We start from the raw sequence: 23,918 nt of genomic DNA, 5'->3' as shown, positions 1-23,918 counted from the left end.
ACTCTTCCACTTGTAATCAAAAATGCCACTTCTGATCAGAAATTCCACACCAGATCTCAGCAAGGAGCCAGCTCTTATGGAGTTCTGCCTAGTCCTCTCCTGAAGGTGGGGATATAACCCTAAGGTCAAGATTTAAAGTGCTGTGTCCGTCAATGAACTTGAACTTGATTTTACGGTGTACAAAAATCCTATTTTCTTCAATAGAAACCTCATTGAACCTTGGCAGTGTTATCGCCAGCTAGACAGTGGTAGCAATTACTTGTACGATTGCTTTCACATACAGAATTGATGTAATTTGCAATAAAATTAATTCTGCAGACCAATGTGATAAAACCTTTAGTGAACAAAAGAAAATATAACCAGAAAAATGAATAAGAAAATAATGCATGATGTCGAAAAAATCTCATGCTGTTGTGAATTGCTGCTAATCTGTTAAACTATAACATGACAGCCAAACCCGATTTGTTCACTTGTGATTTAATTAATATTTCTTTAATTTTGTTTTTACTGAGAGGCCTTTTTTTTCTATTTTAGCACACTATTTGAACTTACAGTGGAAAGAAGTGAGACGAACAGTGACACAAGGTCTCTTCATGTACGCTCGGTAGTGAAGATTTTTGATCTAGGTGAAAAGTCTTTGCAGGCCACTGAGAATGTGTAAGTACATGTACTGCATCTAGGATAAAGAAATACTTCCCTTGAAAACCCATGACTACATTTTCAGTTATGTATTGATCTAGAGGGCATCTCGTGAGATTAATTTCTGTGTTAGGCCCCGTACACACGACCAAACATGTATGCTGAAACTGGTCCGCGGGCCAGTTTCAGCATACATGTTCGGTCGTGTGTGGGCGCGAGCGGGCCGAATTCCAGCAAACATTTGCCCGCCGGGCCTTTTCCCAGCGGACAAATATTCCTGGACGTGTTTTAAAACCGTCCGCTGGAATCCTGCCCGCTCGGACATGTACGGTCGTCAGTACAGACCTACCGTACATGTCCAGGCGCCCGCCGTCCCTCGCATGCGTCGAATGACTTCGACGCATGCGTGGAAGCCTTTAAATGGCAGGCCCGCCCACGTCTCCGCGTCATCGCCGCGTCATCGTCGCGGCGACGACGCGGACACGCCCCGCGTATTGTTTACACGCGGACTTCTGTACGATGGTGTGTACAACCATCGTACAGAAGCCCTCTGGCAGACATGTATGGTGAAAACGGTCCGACGGACCGCTTTCACCATACATGTTTGTTCGTGTGTACCTGGCCTAAGTATCACACTTTAAGGCTGGATTCACACCTATGCATTTTTAGTGCTTCTTGCATTTTGAAGATTTGCACTACAGAACGTGTTCCATAGGAAACAATGTTAAATGGACTGTAGTGCGAATCTGCAAAATGCAAAAAGCACTAAAAATGCATAGGCGTGAATCCAGCCTAAGCTCACAGGAAGTCAGGAGCCCACTGGATTTCTGCAGCTATGTTCCTGTACTTTTTAGGGGGAAAAAAGATGAATAAATGTATGTTAATTATAGAGCTGTACTAAATATGTATTTTTTTTGTTATAATATTTGTTTTAATATTGCCTTGACATACACATTATAATATTTTTAGGGCCAGTTCACACCAGACGCAGTTCCGTTCAGTTCCGTGTGCTTTTTTTCTGCACAAAATGCATGCACAGTGTTTTCCATATATTCCAATGGCTCTAGTTGGCTCTAGTTCACACCATGCAGTCAGTTTACGGTCAGTTTCCGGTGCAGAAATTGTATGGCGCACACAAAATTGTACGGAACTGCGTCTGGTGTGAACTGGTCCTTAGTAAAAAGAGATTAAACAGATGATCTCCCACAACAGCAATTTAATTGCATAGCAGAAACTATTGGTGGTTAATCTCCTATCTTTTCCTTAATAGAACTGAAGTAGAGACCACTCCCTCAACAATTGTTAATTCTTGGATGATTTTTCTCATTCAAGTGTACACTTGAGATTATTCTCATCAGACTGATTGAACTATTCCTTAACAATCTTCTACATTAGGAGGATTAACTATTTTTGCACTAGGAGTTTTGTTTTTCAATCTCTGAAGGTAAAAATTGCCTGTGTAGCCTCAAGCTATGACCGATTTGAAATAATTACACTGCCTGAACTGAATAGTAGGTTTATGACTTTTAAACAATGGATGGGTAAACAATGTTTTTCTTTGGCAGGGCTTCTGGTTAATAATGGTTAGACTTTAATCCAGCTCTAATGGATAGTGAAAAGTAAATACGTTTTTTTATTAATTGCCTTCTAGCATACTGAGAAGTTTCTAAACAGAAGTCATACCCACTCTTGAAATCTCTTGAGACTTCAAGACAAAGAACTTGTCTGTTTGCAGCCTTAGGGACCGTTTACACCAGAACATGGGGAGGAATAAAGGGCAATCTTGCACATTTCCGGAACTGCCTTTGCTATTTGCTAAACAGTGGGCCAGATTCAGGTAGATTTGCGCTTTTCTTACGGAGGCGCAGCGCACTGTTTTGCCTCTGCGCCTCCGTAAATTACCTGCCCTACGCTTGATTCACGGAGCAGTAGCTCCGTAAATTGCGTGGGCGCTCCTGAAAAATGCCCGGCGTAAGAGCGTGCAATTTAAATGATCCCATAGGGCGTGGATCATTTAAATTAGGCGTGTTCCCGCGCCGAACGTAGTGCGCATGCTCCGTCGGGAAACTTTCCCGACGTGCATTGCGGTAAATGACGTCGCAAGGACGTCATTTGCTTCAAAGTGAACGTGAATGGCGTCCAGCGCCATTCACGATTCACTTACGCAAACGACGTAATTTTTCAAAAACGCGACGCGGGAACGACGGGTATACGTAGCATTGGCTGCCCCTGCTAATACTAATAACAGGGGCAGCCTTAAGCAAAAACCGACGTACGCAAACGACGTAAACTGCGTACGCAGGGCTCGCATAGGGTTGTGAATCGGCGTTAGTATGCAATTTGCATACTATACGCTGACCACTACTGGAACGCCCCCCTAGCGGCGATCGTAAGAATGCAGCCTATGATATGACTGACATAAGAGCCTTATGCTAGTCATATCTTAGGCTGCAGTCGGCGTAACGAGGTTCCTGAATCAGGAGCATTCGAAACGCCGGCGCAAGTAAGCAATTGCGCTGCGTAACTATGGTTATGCAGACGCAATTGCTACCTGAATCTACCCCACTGATTGCAAATACACTGCATTTGCAGGCACTAGATCGCATGGTACCACAGTACTATGTGATTTGGTGAGGCGCATTCTTGAAAAATATATTGCATGCACTACTTTTATACGTTCCGGTTTGATTTGCACCCCATTCAAAGGAATCACACCGCACAGAATGTGCAGGAATCACACAGGTATGTGGACCACTTTCCTGTGTGATTCAGGTGTGAACTGGCTTCTAGTCATGTGTCATGCTAGATACTGTAATGCAGCCTTTCTCAACCTATTCAACACAAAGGAACCCTTAAACTTATGATACGTTAGTGTGATAGTTCGTGGGAAGAAAACATTACATCACTTCCAAAGTTTTATTTTGTCATACAAGAATTGTCGTAACTTAAGTAACCTATTGGTGATGATCAAGATGGTCCATCCACCTCACATGTGTGGCATATCAAGATGCTGATTAGACAGCATGATTATTTCACGTGTGTGTGTTAGGCTGGCCACAATAAAAGGTCACTCCAAAATGTGCAGTTTTATCACACAGCACAATGCCACAGATGTTGCAAGTTTTGAGGGAGCATGCAATTGGCATGCTGACTGCTGGAATGTCCACCAGAGCTGTTGCCCTTGAATTGAATGTTCATTTCTCTACCATAAGGCATTTTAGAGAATTTGGCAGTGGTTCCAACCGGCCTGAAAACCACAGACCACGTGTAACCACTCCAGCCAAGGACTGCAGTTCGTCATCGTAACCGACTTGAATGGACAAATGCTCACATTCGATGGCGTCTTGCAATTTGGAGAGGTGTTCTCCTCATGAAGGAATCACGGTTTTCACTGTACAGGGCAGATGGTAGACAGCGTGTATGGCGTTGTATGGGTGAGCAGTTTGCTGATGTCGTCATTGTGGATCAAGTGGCAAAATGGTGGCAGTGGGGTTATGGTAAGGGCAGGCGTATACTATGGACAACGAACACAGGTGCATTTTATTGACGGCATTTTGAATGCAGAGAGATACAGTGACGAGATCTTGAGGCCCATTGTTGTGCTATTCATCCACGACCATCACCTCATGTTGAAGCATGATAATGCACGGCCCCATGTTGCAAGGATCTGTACACAAATCCTGGAGGCTTAAAACATCCCAGTTCTTGCATGGCCAGCATATTCACTGGACATGTCACCCATTGAGCATGTTTGGCATGCTCTGTATCATTCCAGTGTGTTCCAGTTTCTCCCAATATCCAGCAACTTCGCACAGACATTGAAGAGGAATGGACCAACATTCCACAGGCCACAATCAACAACCTGATCAACTCTATGTGAAGGAGATGTGCTGCACAGCAAGAGGCAAATGGTGGTTACACCAGATACTGACTGGTTTTTGGACCCCCCCCCCCCCATATAGTAAAACTGCACGTTTTAGAGTGGCCTTTTGTTGTGGCCAGCCTAAGGCACATGTGCAATAATTATGCTGTCTAATCAGCATCTTGATATGCCACACCTGTGAGGTGGATGGAATTTCTCGGCAAAGGAGAAGTGCTCACTAACACAGATTTAGACAGATTTGTGAACAATATTTAAGAGAAATAGGCCTTTTGTGTACATAGAAAAAGCTGTAGATCTTTGAGTTCAGTTCATGATAAATAGGGGCAAAACACAAAAGTGTTATAATTTTGCTCAGTGTATTTATTTTCAAAGCATCAAATATATTTTGTAAAAAAAATTCATAAGCACTCACATCTGTCCTAAAACAGCCTGCTGTAATTTCCCGCACAGTTACATACTTAGATACATAGGCCCAGATTCACAAAGCACTTACGCCGACGTATAACACGTTAAGCAGACGTAAGTGAAAATGTGCGCCGGCGTATGTGTGCGGCAGACCCACAAACCAACATGCGCCTAAAAACAGGCTATACCCCGCCGACGTAGCTTGCACACGCCGGCGTAGGGTGGGCGCATATATGGGCTGGGCGCATGGTGCTACTCCCATTGATTAGCCATTCAAACATGCAAATAAGGGAAATACGCCGATTCACGAACGTGCGTGTGCCCGGCGCATGCTACGCGAGATGCGCGTAAGTTGTACGTCCGGCGTAAAGTTATTCCCCATAAATGAGGTGCAACCCGGTAACAGACATTCACAGGTCTACACCAGGGAACACAAGCCGGCGTATTGTGCGTTGGACGTGTGTCTGGCTGGGCGTATGTTATGTTCACGGCGTACGCAGTGATCCGGCGTAGCTTAGGCAGTTGTGCCGGCGTGGTTGTGAGCAGGTGCAGGGGGGTGCTGTGCATGCGTTCACGGTGCATGCGCAGTTCGTGATACGTACCTGTCTGGCGCTCGGCCCATCATTTGCATGGGTTCACGCCCACTTCCACCTACGCCAGCGTGCGCCTTCGAAACCCACGCCACCAGGCCCGGATTTACTCCCTTTGCCGCCCCAAGGCCGGGTCCTTCAATGCCGCCCCCCCATCATCACATGGGTGGGGGGGGGCGCGAGGCAAGGGGGGGGTAAGCCATTTTTCGCAGACAATGACTGGTGTTAGTGCTTCAATCATTCCGGCACCATGGTTGTTATGGTGTCAGGATGATTGAAATGCATAATTTCTATCATTACATTGTAATATAAAATGAAATAGTTCAACTCACCATAAAGCAGAATGAGTGGGAGCCCTGAGCGTGTCACTTGCCACCGTCGCTTGTCACCAGATGGGAATGTCACTGGAAATGGTAAGTAAGGGCGAATGTTGTAACAGCAGTGCGGGCAATGAGAGAATCTCTCTCTGCCGCTGTACGGCACGCACCACTGAAAAATGACTTGTCTCCTCCGCCGTCCCTGCACACAGTGCCGCCCCGAGGCCTGGCCTTGTGGGAAATCTGGCCCTGCACGCCACGCTGGCGCAGCGTTGGGAGCACTGGCTTGCTGAATGCAATGCTTGCCTCTCCGCGCTACGTTGGCGTAGCGTACAGTGTTTGCTCTAAGGCGGCGTTATGTGCGCCTTGCTCTCTGTGAATCTGGGCCATAGTAGGTGAGGTTAAAAAAAGACACAAGTCCATCAAGTCCAACCTATGTGTTAGTGTGATATTATATATCAGTATTACATTATGTATGTTGTGGTCGTTCAGATGCTTATCTAATAGTTTCTTGAAACCATCGATGCTCCCCACTGAGACCACCGCCTGTGGAAGGGAATTAAACATCCTTGCAGTTCTTACAGTAAAGAACCCTCAGTGTAGTTTAAGTAGACATGTGCAATTCGTTTTGTTTCTAATTCGTTTTTTTACGAAAATTCGAAAATTCGTTAATTACGAATTTTCGTATTTACAAATTTTTTATTTACGAATTTTCGGATTGACAAATTTTTTATTTACGAATTTTCGGACTTCCGAAAATTTTGAATTTACGAATTTTCGTATTTCCGAAAATTTTGAATTTACGAATTTTCATATTTTCGAAAATTCGTATTTACGTATTTCCGTTTTTTTTACGAATTTTGGAAATTCGGATTTTTTTTCGGATTTTCAAATTTCGAATTTTTCAAAATTTCGAATTTGTCAAAATTTCGAATTTGTCAAAATTTCGAAATTTGAAAATTTCGAAATTTGAAAATTGAAAAAATCGAAGTTTGAAAATTTAATTTTTTTTAGTATTTCCGAATTTTTGCATATCAATTTCGAAAATTGAAAAATTTGAAAATTGAAAAATTCGAAATATTCGAAAATTGAAAAATTCGAAATTCAAAAACTGAAAAATTTGAAAATTAAAAAATTCGAAAACGGAAAAATTTCAAATACGAAATTACGAAAATACAAAATTTCAAAATTTCGAAAATTGAAAAATTCGAAAATTGAGATTCGAAAAATTCGAAAAGTCAAAAATTTGAAATTTCGAACATTGAAAAATTCGAAATTTCGAAAATTCGTAAATTTCCGAATTACCGAAAATTCTTTTTTTTTATCGTTTCATTCGTTTTTTCGGAAATCCGAAAATTTCCCGAATTTACGAAAAAAGCAAAAAAACGAAGAAAAATTATTTTTTCGAAATTTACGAATTTCCGTAAAAAAAAAAAAACGAATGAAACAAACGGAAAAAAATAATTTTTCGAATTTCCCAGAATTTACGAAAAAAAAAAAAAAACGAAAATAACAAACAAAAAAAAGATTTTTTTGGCAGAGCACATGTCTAATAATGTTAAATCTATTTTCTTCTAATTTTAATGAATGGCCACGTGTCTTATAAAACTCCCTTTTGCGAAAAAGTTTTATCCCTATTGTGGGGTCACCAGAGTATGGTATTTGTAATTTGAAATCTTATCCCCTCTCAAGCTCCTCTACTCCAGAGAGAATAAATTCAGTACTCGCAACCTTTCTTCATAACTCATATCCTCCAGACCCTTTATTAGCTTTGTTGCCCTTCAGTAATACTGAAAAAGCTGGCGATACACTAGTAGAATTTCATTTGAAAATTTTAACTTTAGAGATGTTTTAGGACTGCAGTGATAAGAATACATGTATTTAAAGGAGCAATATATATTTTTTTTAATACATGTATGGCAGAATTTCTAAGCGTGTCCGTGGTTTTTGTTCAGGAATCCTATATTCATTCTAAAATTAAATGTAAAAAGTAAACAACATTTTGAAATACTTTCCAACGACACTGGATAGGTCAACAAATGTAGCGTGAATTTACGTATACTTTTTGTTCTAAAATCTACTAGCGTATGGCCAGTGTAAAACTGTAAGCATTAATACATGAAAGGGGGAGGACAGAAACACACTCAATGTTCAGCTGCTCCATCATTATCCAATTACAGGCTGGGGTCCTGAACTGTATTGCATAACAGTGTAGTCTGCAGGAAGGTCACAGACCTGCCTGTGCTGTTTGCCAAGGGTGTCATGATCACAATTCTGGCTGAATAGAAATGCAATTTCTATGGCAGGTACAACTATTTATATGAAAGTATTGATGTATTTGCATGGAATTCAACTCCGGGGAGAAATAAATGATTAACTTGAAAGTATATTCTATATAATTTGTCTAACTATGTCTAACTAAGTGTATGTCAAGGCAACATATTGAAGAGATAGATACAGTGCATCATCTTTGCAATGCATGGACTTTCCCCCATGTTTTATGGATCCTGATAGTACAGAATAATACCTGCTCATCTGCAAGAAATGCATTCAACTCCTAATTTCCTGTTGTGGGCTGATGCTTTTTGGACTGAAAAGAAAGAAATGGTGCCAACCCTGCACAGTTGTCTTTTGGTAAAGAATTGATTCACTCCCACTCTTCTCACCCCTAGAACATCAAAAGTAATTGTTCTCTAGTGCAAGATAAGAACTGGGAGGTTTGGTTAGACTCCCTAAGAAGAGTGTCATGAATATGCATCAAGTCTGTCCGCTTACCTGATCTCCATGTGTTGTTTAGAGGCAGATCCTGTTCTGGTTTCCCTTTTTATCACTTCCTCTTCCTGTATGGCTCCACCCTAGTCCATCCCAGGAAGCCTATATTAACCTTTGCTCTACAGGTCTGCAGTGCTGTTCAACAGTGTTCCTATGCTTAGTTCCTGTCTGCAGTGTAGGTTGCTAGTTCCTGTTTGCAGAGTGCTACGATCATCTTTCCGTGTACCGTTTTGGCTTGTCCCCGACTTCCTTGTCTGCCTGTGCCCCTGACTATTTGCATGTTCCACGGTTATCCTTGTCTGCCTGTTGCCCTGACCTCGGCCTGTCCATCACCACTGTTTGTCCTGCTGACTGCTTCCCCCTTCTCCCAGCGGAGTGTGACTTGAGGAATCTCGGGGATGCGACCTGGACCCAGTTGCGGCCAAGACCATCCCTACCATCAAGGGCCCTGGTGAATACAAAACTGGGTCTTAGACTCCGCGCCCTGTGTGATCTTAGGTTCACGCTTCGTCTCTGCTAGCAGCAGTCGGCCATAGGATTCACCACCCTGTGGTGCATCCCTGACCCCTACGGGGTGCACTTGTCACCTGGCTACGGGTGACCTGACAGTTTGAACAGCCATGAATCCGGCCGACATGCCGCTCCCCGCAGATGATCCATTACAGTGCATTGTTCGCAGACTCGAGACGCATGAAGCTAATCAGGATCAGGTGATGCGTTTCCTTCAGGATCTGGCTTCCCGCTTTGATCAGCTTCAGACCTCGCTGGGAACCCCGAATCCGCAACCCCAAGTACAACCAGCAGCTGCACCTGTTGCACCAGTCGCAGAGTCGCATTCACTGAAGTTATCACCTCCAATCCGTTTTTCTGGAGACTCCAAAGCCTGCAGGGGATTCCTTAGCCAATGCACTATCCATTTTGAACTACAGCCTCAAAACTTCTTGTCTGATCGGGCAAAGGTAGCCTATATCATTTCTCTCCTCTCCGGGGAAGCCTTAGCCTGGGCTGCCCCTCTGTGGGAATTGAATGATCCAGTGGTTTCTAGCCTGCCTGTTTTCTTGAAACTTTTTCGGAATATCTTTGAAGAACCGGCTCGTGTCTCTTCAGCAGCCAGCGCCCTTTTACGTCTCCGCCAAGAATCCCGTTCAGTGGGACAATATTCTCTTCAGTTCCGTATCCACTCAGCTGAACTGAGTTGGAACAATGAAGCCTTAGTCGCAACCTTTTTGCATGGCCTATCTGATAGAGTGAAGGATGAACTAGCAGGAAGAACCATCCCCACTGATCTGGACGGAGTGATCTCCTTGTGTAATCAGATCGATATTCGCTTTCAGGAAAGGACCCTAGAAAAGCGACGCCAACATCCCTTGGCCCTTAGTCAGCCTGAGATCCCCTCTCTTCGACCCGTGGAGCATCCCTTGCCAACTGAGGAACCCATGCAGCTGGGTCGGACCAGGCTATCCCCTGAGGAACGTGCCAGGCGCAGAACTCTAGGCCTGTGTCTATACTGTGGGGGCAAAAGTCATTTTCGTGACACTTGCCCTCTTCGCCCCGAGAAACGCTCGGGTTCAATACATCTGGAAGGTGGAGTATTGGATCCAGAAATATCTCCTTCACCTTCTCGTCTTTTTCTTCCTGTGTCCCTTAATTTTGGTGCTTCTTCTCATTCGGTCTCGGCATATCTGGATTCCGGAGCCGCTGGCAATTTCATAGACTGGGAAATCGCATCGTCCATGAGACTTACCCTTTTGCCCCTCACCACACCATTGGTGGTCTCGGCGATTGATGGCACTGTTCTCCCGGGGGGTCCTATTCGCTTCCAGACAGTCCCTGTTAAGATGTCAGTAGGCACACTTCACCAGGAGTGGATATCCTTCCTTGTTCTACCTAAGACCTCAGCTCCTATCGTTTTGGGTCTTCCTTGGTTAAGACTCCATTCTCCTCACATTGACTGGACTGCAGGACAGATCCTGGCTTGGGGTCCCTCCTGTTCCACGTCTTGCCTACCCAAGGTTGCCCCAAAAGAGAAACTTCCTGTTGCCACCATTCCAGAATCTTTTGCTCGTCCTACCACATGTAGTGGTGTCCGGAATGTGTCCTGCAATAGTCAGGCTGATGCACTTTCTAGCCAATGTAGCACTCTGGATGAGGAGCCCGTCTGTGAACCTGAGCCGATCATTCACTCCAGTTTACCGTTGACTGTCCCTAAAACGCACAGCCAGGCTAACTTGTCTGCGAGTTCTGCAGTCACTACGCCTTGTGATGCGATTCGGGTAATCACTACACCTGACTATGCTATTCAATCAGCCTCTGCATCAGCTATGCCAGGTCGGCCCATGCCCAGTGAGCCTCCTACCTTTTCTTGTTCAGGCCCTCCTGCAACCTGTCTAAGGGGCTCAATCCATCCTTTGGATAGATTGCCTCATTCGGCTAAATGGGGTTTTCTACCTTGTTTTCAGGGCTCTCTGCATTCTGCTGATTTCCCTGCTATCCAGCTTGACTCCTGTGCCCTGTCACCTTCTAACCAACCTGACTTCAGGGTTCCTCTGATCTCTGCCCAGTCTGATGGTCTTGTGCTTAATCCCCAGTTCATCTTTAAGGGTCTGCTTGATCCTCCTCGGATTCCTGTTGACCCTCTCATGCCCTTACTTATTCCTAAAAGGCCTTTGGTCCTCAATAAATCCTCTCCTCCTGTCCATACTTCGGTTTTGGTCAATGAGGATACTCAAGTTCTGGATTCTCGTCAATCTGCGGAGGCATTCTTCAGTACCTTGTGCTTTGGAGAGGATTTGGTCCTGAGGAGGCGTCTTGGATTTCTGCATCTGAGATCTTTGCGCCCCATTTGTCGAGGAGGTTTCTTCTGGGATTCCCCTTTAGCCCTGGCTCCAGGCTGGGGAGGGGGAGGGGCCTTAAGAGGGAGGGTACTGTCATGAATATGCATCAAGTCTGTCCGCTTACCTGATCTCCATGTGTTGTTTAGAGGCAGATCCTGTTCTGGTTTCCCTTTTTATCACTTCCTCTTCCTGTATGGCTCCACCCTAGTCCATCCCAGGAAGCCTATATTAACCTTTGCTCTACAGGTCTGCAGTGCTGTTCAACAGTGTTCCTATGCTTAGTTCCTGTCTGCAGTGTAGGTTGCTAGTTCCTGTTTGCAGAGTGCTACGATCATCTTTCCGTGTACCGTTTTGGCTTGTCCCCGACTTCCTTGTCTGCCTGTGCCCCTGACTATTTGCATGTTCCACGGTTATCCTTGTCTGCCTGTTGCCCTGACCTCGGCCTGTCCATCACCACTGTTTGTCCTGCTGACTGCTTCCCCCTTCTCCCAGCGGAGTGTGACTTGAGGAATCTCGGGGATGCGACCTGGACCCAGTTGCGGCCAAGACCATCCCTACCATCAAGGGCCCTGGTGAATACAAAACTGGGTCTTAGACTCCGCGCCCTGTGTGATCTTAGGTTCACGCTTCGTCTCTGCTAGCAGCAGTCGGCCATAGGATTCACCACCCTGTGGTGCATCCCTGACCCCTACGGGGTGCACTTGTCACCTGGCTACGGGTGACCTGACAAAGAGGATACAGGGCAGCTCATAATTTCATATTAGATCAACAGGTAAACACTGCATATATTTTTTGCAGTTGTCAAGCAGATATAACACAATGGTTTCAATTATATTTTATCAGACCAATAGAGAAAAAATAAGAGACGTTTATTGTTAAGGTTTGCATACACTTCAAACTGAACCTCAATTTCGTCAATAAAAACGTAAGGCTCCATTCGCATTTGGCATTTTGCAATCGCAAAACACATGTTGGGTGGCATTCATGTTCAATGGCACCTAAAACACGGTGCAGTTTCGCCACGTAAATCGGGCGGCATTGTGTTACTAGCTATGACTAAGCATTGAAGGTACAGTGCGAAACGTGTCAGCTTTTGTCCAGTTTTTGCTGTGGCATGTTTATTTTGTGAGTGATTTTAATAAAAGGAACATTTTTGGAGTGCGGCTGTCCAAGTTCCCTTCATATTTTTAAATTGGGCGCCAATCGATGCAAACCACAACACGCAAAAGTTGTCATCGCTTGCTCCTTTTTGGGCCACAACTTCACTCGTTGCATTTTCCCACGTTTGCAGTACGATTTATTGCACCAAACTGCACCGTGGTGAATGGCACCTGAACATGCGTTTTGCAATTTCATTGCATTTTGAGATCGCGAGCAGAATCGCTGCAATTCTGTCCGCAATCCCAAAGCGCCAAATGTGAATGAAGCAAGGACGCATATCTCCATGTTCCAATTTTCCCTACTCACCAGAAGTTCCTGCGATTTGCGGTAGAGCAGTGACACTTTCAGTTTGTGGCCTCGCCCTTCGGGTTGGCCACCGCACCACGAGTGTTTACAAAGGTCCTTGCTCCTAACAAGCAAGACTAATGCTGCGTACACACCATCACTTTATGAGATGAAAAAACCTGACATTTTTTGTGAAGTAAAAAACGACGTTTTTGAAACTTCCATTTTCAAATACGACGTTGCCTACACACCATCGTTTTTTCACAATGCTCTAGCAAAGCGAGGTTACGTTCACCACTCTTTTCCATCGAAGCTCGCTTCATAACTAGCTTCTGGGCATGCGCGGGTTTAAAAACGTTGTTTTAAACTTCGTTTTTTGCTACACACTGGGATTTTTTGTGAAACAAAAAACAACGTTTTGAAAAACGACACCAAAAATTTAAGCATGCTTCAATTTTTTTGTCGTTTTTCACAAGACATAAACCGATGTTTTCCCCCCACACACGGTCATTTTTTCATCACATAAAGTGATGGTGTGTACGCGGCATAAGAGCCCAGGGTATAGTGGTAAAGGCATACCTAGACAACCTATTAGGCCTCGTACACACCAGAGGATATCCGCTGGAAACGGTCCCCCGGACACGGTCCCCCGGACCGTTTCCAGCGGATAAATCCTCTGGCGGATTTGGATCTGATGGCTGTACACACCATCAGATCGAAATCTGCGCGGAATACATCCGCGGTGACGTGTCGCGCCGTCGCCGCGACGATGACGCTGGAAGGCAACTACTTCCACGCATGCGTCGAATCATTACGACGCATGCGAGGGATGGGAGCGGACGGATTGATCCGGTGAGTCTGTACAGACTGTACAGACGACCGGACGGATCAATCCGCTGGACACGATTCAAGCGGATAGATTTCTTAGCATGCTAAGAAATTTCTATCCGCTTGAAATCGATCGGCTGGACGAATCTCTGCGGAAAAATATCCGCTAGGCCGGGGATATACAATTCCCATGAGGCATAGCAAGACTCTTGACAGCCACAAGCATGACACCAGAGTCAGAAGCATGATGGGATTTGTAGTTTTGCAACAGCTGGAGGTCCGCTTATTGCATATCCCTGCGCTAGGCCGTACAGACGACCGGATTTGTCAGCTGGAACTGATCCGCGGATCAATCCCAGCGGATAGATCCGGTCGTCTGTACGAGGCCTTACTGATCCCTTTAGTCCAAGGGTCTGGATCTGAGTGTAACAAGCACGGTCGGGTATCTGGAGCATCTGGGTTGGATTATCAACCTGGAAAAAATCATCCTTATGGCCAGTAAAAAGTACTTGGGTCTGGTGGTAGACACAGACCGCAAGAAGGTGTTCTTACCAGAGGCAAAAGTCTGCGCTATAAAAAAATCTGGTGCACACGGTCAGGACAAGGGAAGAGCCCTATGCTCAGTTACATTCAACACTGTTGCAAAACAATATCCTGTCTGCCTGGAGCAGAAGAAGCCAAGATTTGGACTGTCCAATGCGTTTGACTCCAAGCGTACAACAAAGTCGAAAGTGGTGGCTACTAACTGAGAATTTGCAGAAGGGGAAAACCTTCATGTCGATCGTTTGGAAAATAGTGACAACCGATGCCAGCCTTGTAGGTTGGGGAACAGTATTATAAAATAATGCGCTTCAGGGGGAATGGTCAGAGTCCGAGAAGACGTTGCCCATCAATATTTTAGAAATTCAGGCAGTATGCCTGGCCGTAAGGGCCTGGTCGGGCAGTGGCCTATATCAATCACCAGGGCGGCACCAAGAAGCGGGCGGCCCAGAAAGAGGTAGACCATATTCTGGTTTGGGCAGAGGAACATGTTCCTTGCCTATCTGCAGTGTTTATCCCAGGAGTAGAAAATTGGCAGGCAGACTTCTTAAGCCGCCAGCCATTGCTCCCAGGGGAGTTGTCCCTACATCCAGATGTCTTTCTGGCCATTTGCCGGAGATGGGGTACCCCAGACATGGATCTTTTTGTGTCCAGGTTCAACACGAAACTAGACAAGTTTGTCCCGAACAAAGGACCCACTCGCTTGCGGAACAGATGCATTGGTAACCCTTTGGGATCAGTTGCTCCCGCGTCTGCTGCGCAGGATCAAAGGGGAATGGAAACAGGTGATCCTAGTGGCCTTGGCGTGGCTCAGGAGGTCCTGGTTTGAGGAGATTGTAAAGATGGCAGTGACGGATCCTTGGGTTTTATCAGCCAGCCAGGATCTGCTGTCACAAAGGCCAGTATTCCACCCTGTCTTACAAACGCTGAATTTGACGGTTTGGCTGTTGAGGCCCTCCTAAAGGATCAGGGGCTTTCAGGCTCAGGGGTAACCACCCTGATTAATGCTAGGAAGCCGGCTTCTAGAGCTATCTACTATAGGGTCTAGAAGGCCTATGATTCTTGGTGTGCAAACAAGGGATAGCATCCTCGCAAGTATAGCATATGCATGATTCTAGACTTTCTACAGTTGGGAGTAGAAATGAAGCTAGCCTTGAGTACTATTAAAGGTCTAGTCTTGGCCTTGACAGTTTTTTTCCAAAAACCTCTTGCTTCTCACACCCTAATACAGGCCTTTATGCAAGGTGTAACACACATAAATCCTCTGGTTAAGTCACCGATCTGCCCATGGGATCTGAATCTGGTCTTGTCTGTCCTTCAGGGCCCTCCCTTTGAGCCAATGTGTGATGCCCAGTTACCCATGGTCACAAGGAAGCTAGTATTTTTGATGGGGCAACTTCCGCAAGAAGAGTCTCGGAGTTGGCAGCGTTATCTTGTAGAGAACCATTTTTGGTGGTTCATAAAGACAAGGTGGTGTTACGTTCCCAGCCGTCTTTTCTGCCTAAAGTAGTATTCAGTTTTCATTTGAACCAGGATATTTTGCTGCATTCATCTTTTCCAGAGCCAAATTCGGCAGTGGAAGAGTCATTACATTCTCTTGATGTAGTGAGAGCAGTTAGCTTCTATCTGGAAGCAACTGTTCAGATTCGGAAAATGGATGCTTTGTTCGTGTCGCCAGGAGGAACCAGGTGGGGACAGGCAGCATCCAAGTCGACCATCTCTAGATGGATTCGTCAGATTATCACTCAAGCTTATGATTTACAAGGAAAATTTCCGCCTTTCCATCTTAGAGCGCACTCCACCAGAGAAGTTGGCACTTCTTGGGCAGTGTGCGTCACCAGGCTTCCAAGTGTGCAAGGCTGCAACTTGGTCATCTGTTCATACATTCACAAAATTTTACCAGGTGGATGTGGGTCAAAAGGAGGATGCAACCTTTGGGCGCAGTGTTTTGCAGGCGGCAGTATAGGTCCTCATGTGACGGATTTCTCATTTATTTGTTGGTGTCTCCCTCCCCTCAGATGGCATTGCTTTGGGACATCCCATGTAGTAATTTCTGTCTCTGTGTCCCATGATGTACTGTAAAGCGAATAGGATTTTTATACAGCTTACCTGTAAAATCCTTTTCTTGAAGGTACATCACGGAACACAGAGGTCCCTCCCCTCTTTTGGGATTATTATATATTGCTGTGCTACAAAACTGAGGTGCACCCCATGTGGAAGGGGTTATATAGAGGGGGACTTCCGGTCTTGAATATGCCAGTGTCCATCACTTGAAGGTGGCCTATAACCCATGTAGTAATTACTGGATCTGTGTCCCGTGATGTACCTTCAAGAAAAGGATTTTACAGGTAACCTGTCATAAAAATCCTATTTTAGCCTGATTTGTGAAGGGATCCAGTTTAGGAACTCAGCTTGATACTGTTCAATTCACTCATGTCTGCGTAGCTCCCAACTGTCCCTGACTTCGAGGGACTGTCCCTTATTTGGAACAAAGTCCCTCTGTCCCTCTTTCCTTCTCATTTGTCCCTCATTTTGCCATCTGGATCAACTGTGGGTATGGAGTTGGGTGTATGGGATTGTACTGTGTTTTTTATTTTGTTTGTTTATTTTTTGTGGTTGAACTGGATGGACTTGTGTCTTTATTCAGCCTGACTAACTATGTAACTATGTAATTTTGGTCTGATCTATATGGTGGTATATAAAATGCACTATTTATCTTTAAAAAAATTAAGTGTTTCCCAGTTCTAAACCTTTCATCCAATTTCTAAATTGCTGCATATGTACATGTCAGAAGTCAGTATAAAGCAATAATATTGGTAAAAAAAGCACTTGTGGCTTTAACTTTTTTTTGTATAATTCTCCTAAGGGGGTGTGGCAAGAGGTGTGTCCTATGCCTACATACTTTTTTTTTTTTTTCCATCAAAAAGGTTTTTATTGAGCAAAATAACAATTTACAGGGCATGTAGAAGTTGTGCAGTCATAGCATACAACAAGTGTTCACAGACAGAGTACAAGCTTAGGTATGTGACTATAGGTGCCAGAGGGTACAATAACATTCATTCCTAGCCTTCCCGCGATGCGGGCACAGCACAGTTGGGTTAATGATCCTTCAACCCGCGCCCCTCCCGTTCTCCCCTGCCTTCTCGCGAGTTCAGTGGTTCCCTGATCATATCATCCCTACTGGGAGCAGGTTGCAGATGAATTTAGCCATTTTCCCCAAATTTTTTCATATTTGGCCGCACAGCCCCTATGGGAATACACTAGTTTCTTATAAGGCAGCGTGCTGTTTACCTCTGCCAGCCAGTGGGACAGCTCTGGAGGTTCCGACCTCATCCATACCCGTGCTATAACTTTTCGGGCTACAAAAAGTGTCTCGTGCAGAAAGATCTTGAGAAATTTATTGATTTCCGTGTCTGGAAAAATGCCCAGAAGGCATATCTTGGGCTGTAGCGTGATGGGGGATCCCATTTTGTCATGGAGAAATCTCACGACCTGCTCCCAGAAAGCCTGGACCTTGGTACACTGCCATAGTAAATGGAAGAAGGTGCCCGTTTCGCGACTGCACATTGGGCATGCGTCGGAGAAGTCTCTCCTATACTTAGAGATCCTAAGGGGTGTGAGGTAGGCCCTGTTTATGATGAAAGTTTGCGTAAGTCGATCTGACAGTTTTGGGGATACCAGTTTGCATGCGTCTAGAGCATCGCTCCACTCGTCGTCCTCCATTGGGCCCACCTCCGCTTCCCACCTGGGCTTTAGGGCGTAGGCCGCCACCGTCGCCCTTGGGAGCGTGATCATAGTGTGGAATTGGGTGATTAGCTTTTTGGGGTCGGGATACCTGACAGCAGCCATGAGGGGGTTATCGGCAAGGGCTAAGTCGTCCTGGGGGAATTGAGCCCTAAAGGCGTGTCGTAGTTGGGCATATCGGAATATCATGTGGTCTGGCAGGTTATACTCATATTGTAACACCGGGAAGGGTTTCAGCTTTCCGCTCCTGGTGACATGGGACAAGTAGTAGATTCCCCTAGCGCTCCAGACCTCGGTATCTTGAATGCGCTCCAACTCCGGTAAGGCGGGGTTGTGCCACAGGGAGGTGTAGCCATGTAGGGGCGGTATGTTTAGTCTGTCTGACACTATATTCCACACCCTCCTATAGTGATATAGCAAAGAATGTCTTCCCTCTGCTATCCGTGGCCCTCCCGCTATAGCCACTAGGGGATTGGGTAGCGCTAGTCCGGCCAAGTCAGTTGGGTTTTTCAGTCTTTGCCAAGGGAGTTTATGTCTCGCGGTGCCCCACACAAATGGCTTTAGGATAGTTTCCATAAGCCTGAAGCACCTGAGCACTAGGTATATCGGCGAGTGCCACACTATGTAGAGGATCTTGGGCAGCAGGACCATCTTTATTAAATTTACTCGGCCCGAAACTCCTAGCGGGAGTCTGGTCCAAGCTTGTGTTTTGGATTTTAGCATTTCATACAATGGCGTGACATTCAACTTAATGTAGTCTGCAGGGTCCCTGGTAGTACGAATCCCTAAATATTTAATGTCGGCCACTCTCTGTAGTGGGAGAAGGGCCCTGTCTCTGGTCTCCGGGTAGCTGTCCAGTGGAAGTATTTGGGATTTGTCCCAGTTGATCCTGAGCCCCGAGAAAGCTCCGAAGCGCTCTATCAGGGTCAGGGACAGTGAAAGGGAGTCCGTGGAGTCGTCCAGGTACAAAAGTGTGTCGTCTGCGTATGTGCTTATTCTTTCCTCCACACCACCTCTCCGCAGGCCCGTTATGTCAGGATGCGAACGTATGGCGATTGCCAACGGCTCTGCTGCCAGGGCATACAGCAGCAGCGACAGGGGGCAGCCCTGCCTTGTGCCACGCCGCAGGGGGAACCGACCCGAGGGCCATCCGTTGGCTAGCACTCTTGCCACCGGGGCCTGATAAAGGAGTTTCACCCAGTGAATGAATCTGGGGCCTATCCCAAATTTAGCGAGGCATGTCCATAGGTACCTCCACTCCACCGAGTCAAATGCCTTGGCGGTGTCTAGTGTGACGATAACTCTAGCCCCCGGGTTGTCGTGCCTGGCCTGGAGGTTAATGAACAACCTCCTTAAGTTAAAAGAGGTGTTCCGGCCGGGCATGAAGCCCGCCTGGTCGGCGTGTACAAGGGAGAGGATCACGGTATTAAGGCGAGCTGAGAGCACCTTGGCCAGGATTTTTATATCTACCTGTAAGAGGGAGATGGGGCGATATGACTCTGGTTGGTGAGGGTCCTTGCCTGGTTTAGGGATTAATACTATGGTAGCTTCCCTCATTGAGGGCGGGAGTTCAGAGTCATCAAAGATGGATTTGTATAGGGCAAAAAGCCTAGGGATACATACTTTTACTAATAGGCGCCCCTCATTCCCATCTCGAAAAGTGGGGAGGTATGTGTCTATGATAAATCAGTCTATGATAAATCATTCAGTATTATGATGCTGAGTAATTAAAAAATAAAGTCACAGTACATTCAGTTCCCTTATCCAGAAGAATGATATTGACTTTTCATTGTTGTTGCTCTCTACCTAGTACATGGCCACTGCTGCATGTGTTAGAAAAACCTGATCTGGATAAAAAAGAGAGGCTTCTTCCACTTCTATTAAAAGAGGCCTTAGAGGGGAATACTTACACTGTTCTGCTTGCCTGCATGAATACTGAAGGTAAGTGTCACAAAGAGAAACAGTTCTATATTTGGATTAGTGTTCATGTTTTATAACGTTCATCTGAAAATTATTTTTACATTTTACATACTTACTAGTTACACTTATAGATATGCCACCTGTGTTATGTCTGTTATCCATTCTGTATACTCCTCATCCTTGGTTAATAAATGCACTCCAATTTCTTGTTCCAGTGTCATGGGAACAGGAGATCTTTAAAATCCACCTATTGCAGCTTAAAAGAACCAGGGAATAGTAACTGTAAGCAGAGGCGTAGCCCGAGGCTTGTGGGCCCTGATACAAAAGTTGACCTGGGGCCCCACCACTACTACCCTCTGCTTCACTTTGAGCTGCTGAGGGAAAGCAGTGGGCTTATAGCTAAAAGATTTAACTCAGAGTTCCCAGCCTGGGGTCCTTCCCAGGGTTGGTGAGCCCCTCTGACTTCCAGATTCACATATGAGCCCACCACTTTCACTCCGCAGCTCAGAGTGTGGCCTGTTTGCCCCCACCTTGTGTGCACATGCACAATTGAACAGGGGTGAGCAAGGTGGGGAAGGGCTGTACTGAGGGTCTGCCACTGGGGGAAAGGGCTTTCCCCATCACCCTGTGTGGGTGAAACCAAAAACTCAGAGGGCCAGGGACCTACATAGGGTGACGCTGCAAGAGTTTCCCCCAGCAGCCCTGGCCCCCTGGAGCATGGTTGAGACCCCTGTGAACCCTCAAGCTCTGGCTTGATGGACATTGTCAGTAATTGGGTTGGGGGCTTTGGTGAAATATCAGGGGTAAAAACAGACCCATGATGTCTCACTTTTAAGACACAGAAAGCAATCGAAGACAAAGATTCTTAAATTCCTATTTCTGCAGCCTCAGCTGCACCGAATATGATAGGAGAGGTAACTGTCAGCGCAGATACAAAGTACATATATGGGTAGGAGTATGGTGATTAGTCCATTGGAAATAGTAGTAACAGGCAGTTCAATGGTTAAAAATGCAGGTGATGTGGCTGTTCAATGGCGGCTGCTGTCCTCAGAGAGCTGACTCTGTGGTAAACAAAAAAGGGGTAGAGAAAGGAAGCGCCACCTAAGTGCAGTATTAAAGAGGTTCTTTTAATGACACATTGTAAAAAACACACTTACAAGAAGGTAAGGAAAGAAGGCTCATCTGTAACATCCTGTAGTCCTCGTCCCGGATCCATGGGCTGCTTTAGAAGTGAAGAAAGCAGATTGTGTGGAGTCTTCAGGCCTGTCCTGTGGCCTTCAGGATGTAGTCTGTTCCAGCCTCACAGGTCACGTGACAGGTCACGTGATTACTTCCCAGGAACACTTCCGGGAGGAGGGTCAAACAGGGAGAACAAAGGCTGATTGGGCTACGCGCTCGGAGCCACTGCTCCTTCTATTGGCAGTGTGCTTCAGTTATGAATAGACACAGGAGCGATCGGTACTGATTCATTCAGAGAAATAAGGTGCTGGTAAATCACATATTTACCGGCCTCTCCCCCTGCTCTCCACCCTAAAACATGCCCCTGCAGCAGCTAGTGGCAGAGGAGAAAAGCCAGCTAGGGGCGGGGGCACATAGGAGGACTATCAGTGTAGGGGGGATCCGATAGCGGATAGGAGAGAGTGATCGGTGCAGTGTGTAAGGGGGGGGGGGGGGTATTTACAAGTACCAATGCCTTGAATGGCTCTCAATGCAGCAGCTTAAAGCTGTGTGAGGGATAGGAGGAAAAGCAGCTTTTAGCTATTCAGGGCATCGGTAGTGGTAAATGCATCGATCACCCCCTCCTGTTCATGGATTCCTCTGCTGCGGGCACTTAGAGTGGGGTGGAAAAATGCAACATGCCTGAAGTTTTCCACACAGCTTTAAAACCTAATGTGACAGGGAGGCTGCACGGGCCCCCTGGGGCATGGGCGACCCTTGACACTATGTCTGTGACTGTAAGTAGCATTTAAATTAAGTACCACTAAGGTATGTACAGGGGTGTGCATTTGGCACTCGGGGCGGATTCTATATCTGGCAACCACCCACTTTAAAATGTAAAAACACCCCATTGTGCTCCCTGCATATCTCTGTACCCCCAATATCTCTTTGTCAATAGTGTACCCCCTCTCCACTAACCTCACCTCTAGACATTACATTTACATTACAAAGCCGCTCACAGCTCTGGACCCTGTTACACTACACAGCACCCCCACAGGTCTGGAACCCTGCACATTACACAACCCCACCCCAGCCGGGTCCCCTGCACATTACAAATTGCCCCCCATCCCTGCACATTGAACCCCACCCCTAGCTCTGGACCCCTGCACATTGACCCCCACCCCCAGCTCTGGACCCCTGCACATTTTCCCCACCCAGCTCTGGACCCCTGCACATTGCCCCCCACCCCCAGCTCTAGACCCCTGCACATTGACTCCCACCCAGCTCTGGACCCCTGCCCATTGCCCCTTCCTACCTTACTGGGGCATGCATGCAGAGGGGGAGACAAAGCAGCACAGAACAGAGGACCGGAACTGCTGGAGTTAACTTTTCATATTAACAATGCTAATGATTGGTTGCTAGGACCACCTAACAACCAATCACCTGCTGATAAACTTGAAACGTTAAGTCCAGCAGTTGCCGTCCTCTCTCTCTCCCTGGCTGGCCCTGAGTGTCAGTCACTCGGGTACGGTCCGCACACTGGCACCCTGCACCCTGTCACAGCTCACCTCTTGCTCTCCCTGCCCTGAATGACACAGCGCTGCCGCTTCTGCCTGTGCCTGTCGCCCGGAGGGCGGGGGGCACTGGGCTGGCACCCCCCCTAATGTGTGGCACCCAGGACAGACTGCACCCCTGCCCCCCCTTGGTATGCCAATGGGTATGTAGCACTTTTTTTTGCAGGTATCAGGTCCGCATTCGGGCTCGAATGCTTTTGGACACTGGGGACAGTGTCAATTCAAGTGGGGGGAGTATGTAGCACCCCCTTGCTTTCAGCATGGGCACTACACTTTAATTTAGTGGGGAACCGGGAGAGTAACCTTGCTCCCATTCAATGTTTGGCCAAATTTGATGATCTCTGTCATTCTGGAAGTTCCACTGGGTCAGACTGTGGTCAGGGAGTGCAGTGCCACCCCTGGCCGGCTGCTGGCGCTAGAGGGGTTCTGGCAGAACAGATCTTCTCCCAGCAGCCAATTAGAGGATGTTTTCCCTCGCGGGGCATGCTGGGGGAGGGTATATCTGTGAGAGAGGTCATGTGTCGAAAACTTTCCGCGGGGTCCCGTTTCAGGTGCGGTACCCACCTTCAGGGTACGCGCATCCATGGATGGCGTGGCCCACCTGGCCAGAGCTAAACTCTGCAGCGAACCTCTTCCTGAGGAGAGAAGGGACCCCAGTGCTCTACTGGGTTTCCGAGGCCTATTAAAAGGATCCTAGTTTGGGATCGGGTGTCCGGACCACTGACAGGTATGCTTGCTGTCATCCGGGGACCATTTTCAAAAGAAGTTTACTGGGGGGATTCTCTGTCCTTATTTACTATAAGTTCTCTATTGAAATTGGTCTGTGGCGGGGGCCCTAGAGACAGGTCCGTGTGGTAGATCTGTTCCTCCCAGTACTATTCAGAAGTGACGCTCCGGCTGCCAGGCCTATAATAGGGGTCTTTCCGGGGGCACCTTACCCACTCCAAGCAGAGTGGTGACGTGTATGCATTCAGTTTAATTCTGAGCAGAATATTGCTCAGTTCTATATCCAGGCCTGATACCGCATGGTTCTATTTCTTCCTTCATCAACCTTGACCTTCCTAATGTATGTTGATGTTGGCCGTGTTTGGCCTGGACAATAAAGTATTGAAAACTCTTTATTGGATGTCTGGACCTCCACTCACTGTTGCTGTTCTCACAATTGAACCCTTGGACACTGCCAGGGTAACTTAGTAGGCCGGTCCCAAATCATTTAGCGGCTCCTCCGGGGGTAGCGCTACACGTGGGGGCTCGTCCGGGATCCGGCC

At 46.6% G+C, this 23,918-nt stretch overlaps 1 protein-coding gene across 1 annotated transcript in view; it reads left to right on the top strand.

Moving 5' to 3' along the window:
* The first annotated feature begins 438 nt into the window (after positions 1–438).
* The window catches only part of LOC120932453 (centrosome-associated protein CEP250-like), a 155,326-nt gene continuing 131,846 nt past the window's right edge, over positions 439–23,918 (top strand). Inside the window, exons 1-2 of the mRNA XM_040344813.1 lie at positions 439–657; positions 19,809–19,939. Of these exons, the coding sequence (XP_040200747.1) occupies positions 19,927–19,939 (13 nt within the window). The 5' untranslated portion in view covers positions 439–657; positions 19,809–19,926. The remainder of the gene's footprint in view (positions 658–19,808; positions 19,940–23,918) is intronic.

The sequence above is a fragment of the Rana temporaria genome, chromosome 3 (assembly GCF_905171775.1).
Source record: "Rana temporaria chromosome 3, aRanTem1.1, whole genome shotgun sequence".
Taxonomy (NCBI): domain Eukaryota; kingdom Metazoa; phylum Chordata; class Amphibia; order Anura; family Ranidae; genus Rana; species Rana temporaria.
This window is presented reverse-complemented; position numbering and strand designations above follow the sequence as displayed.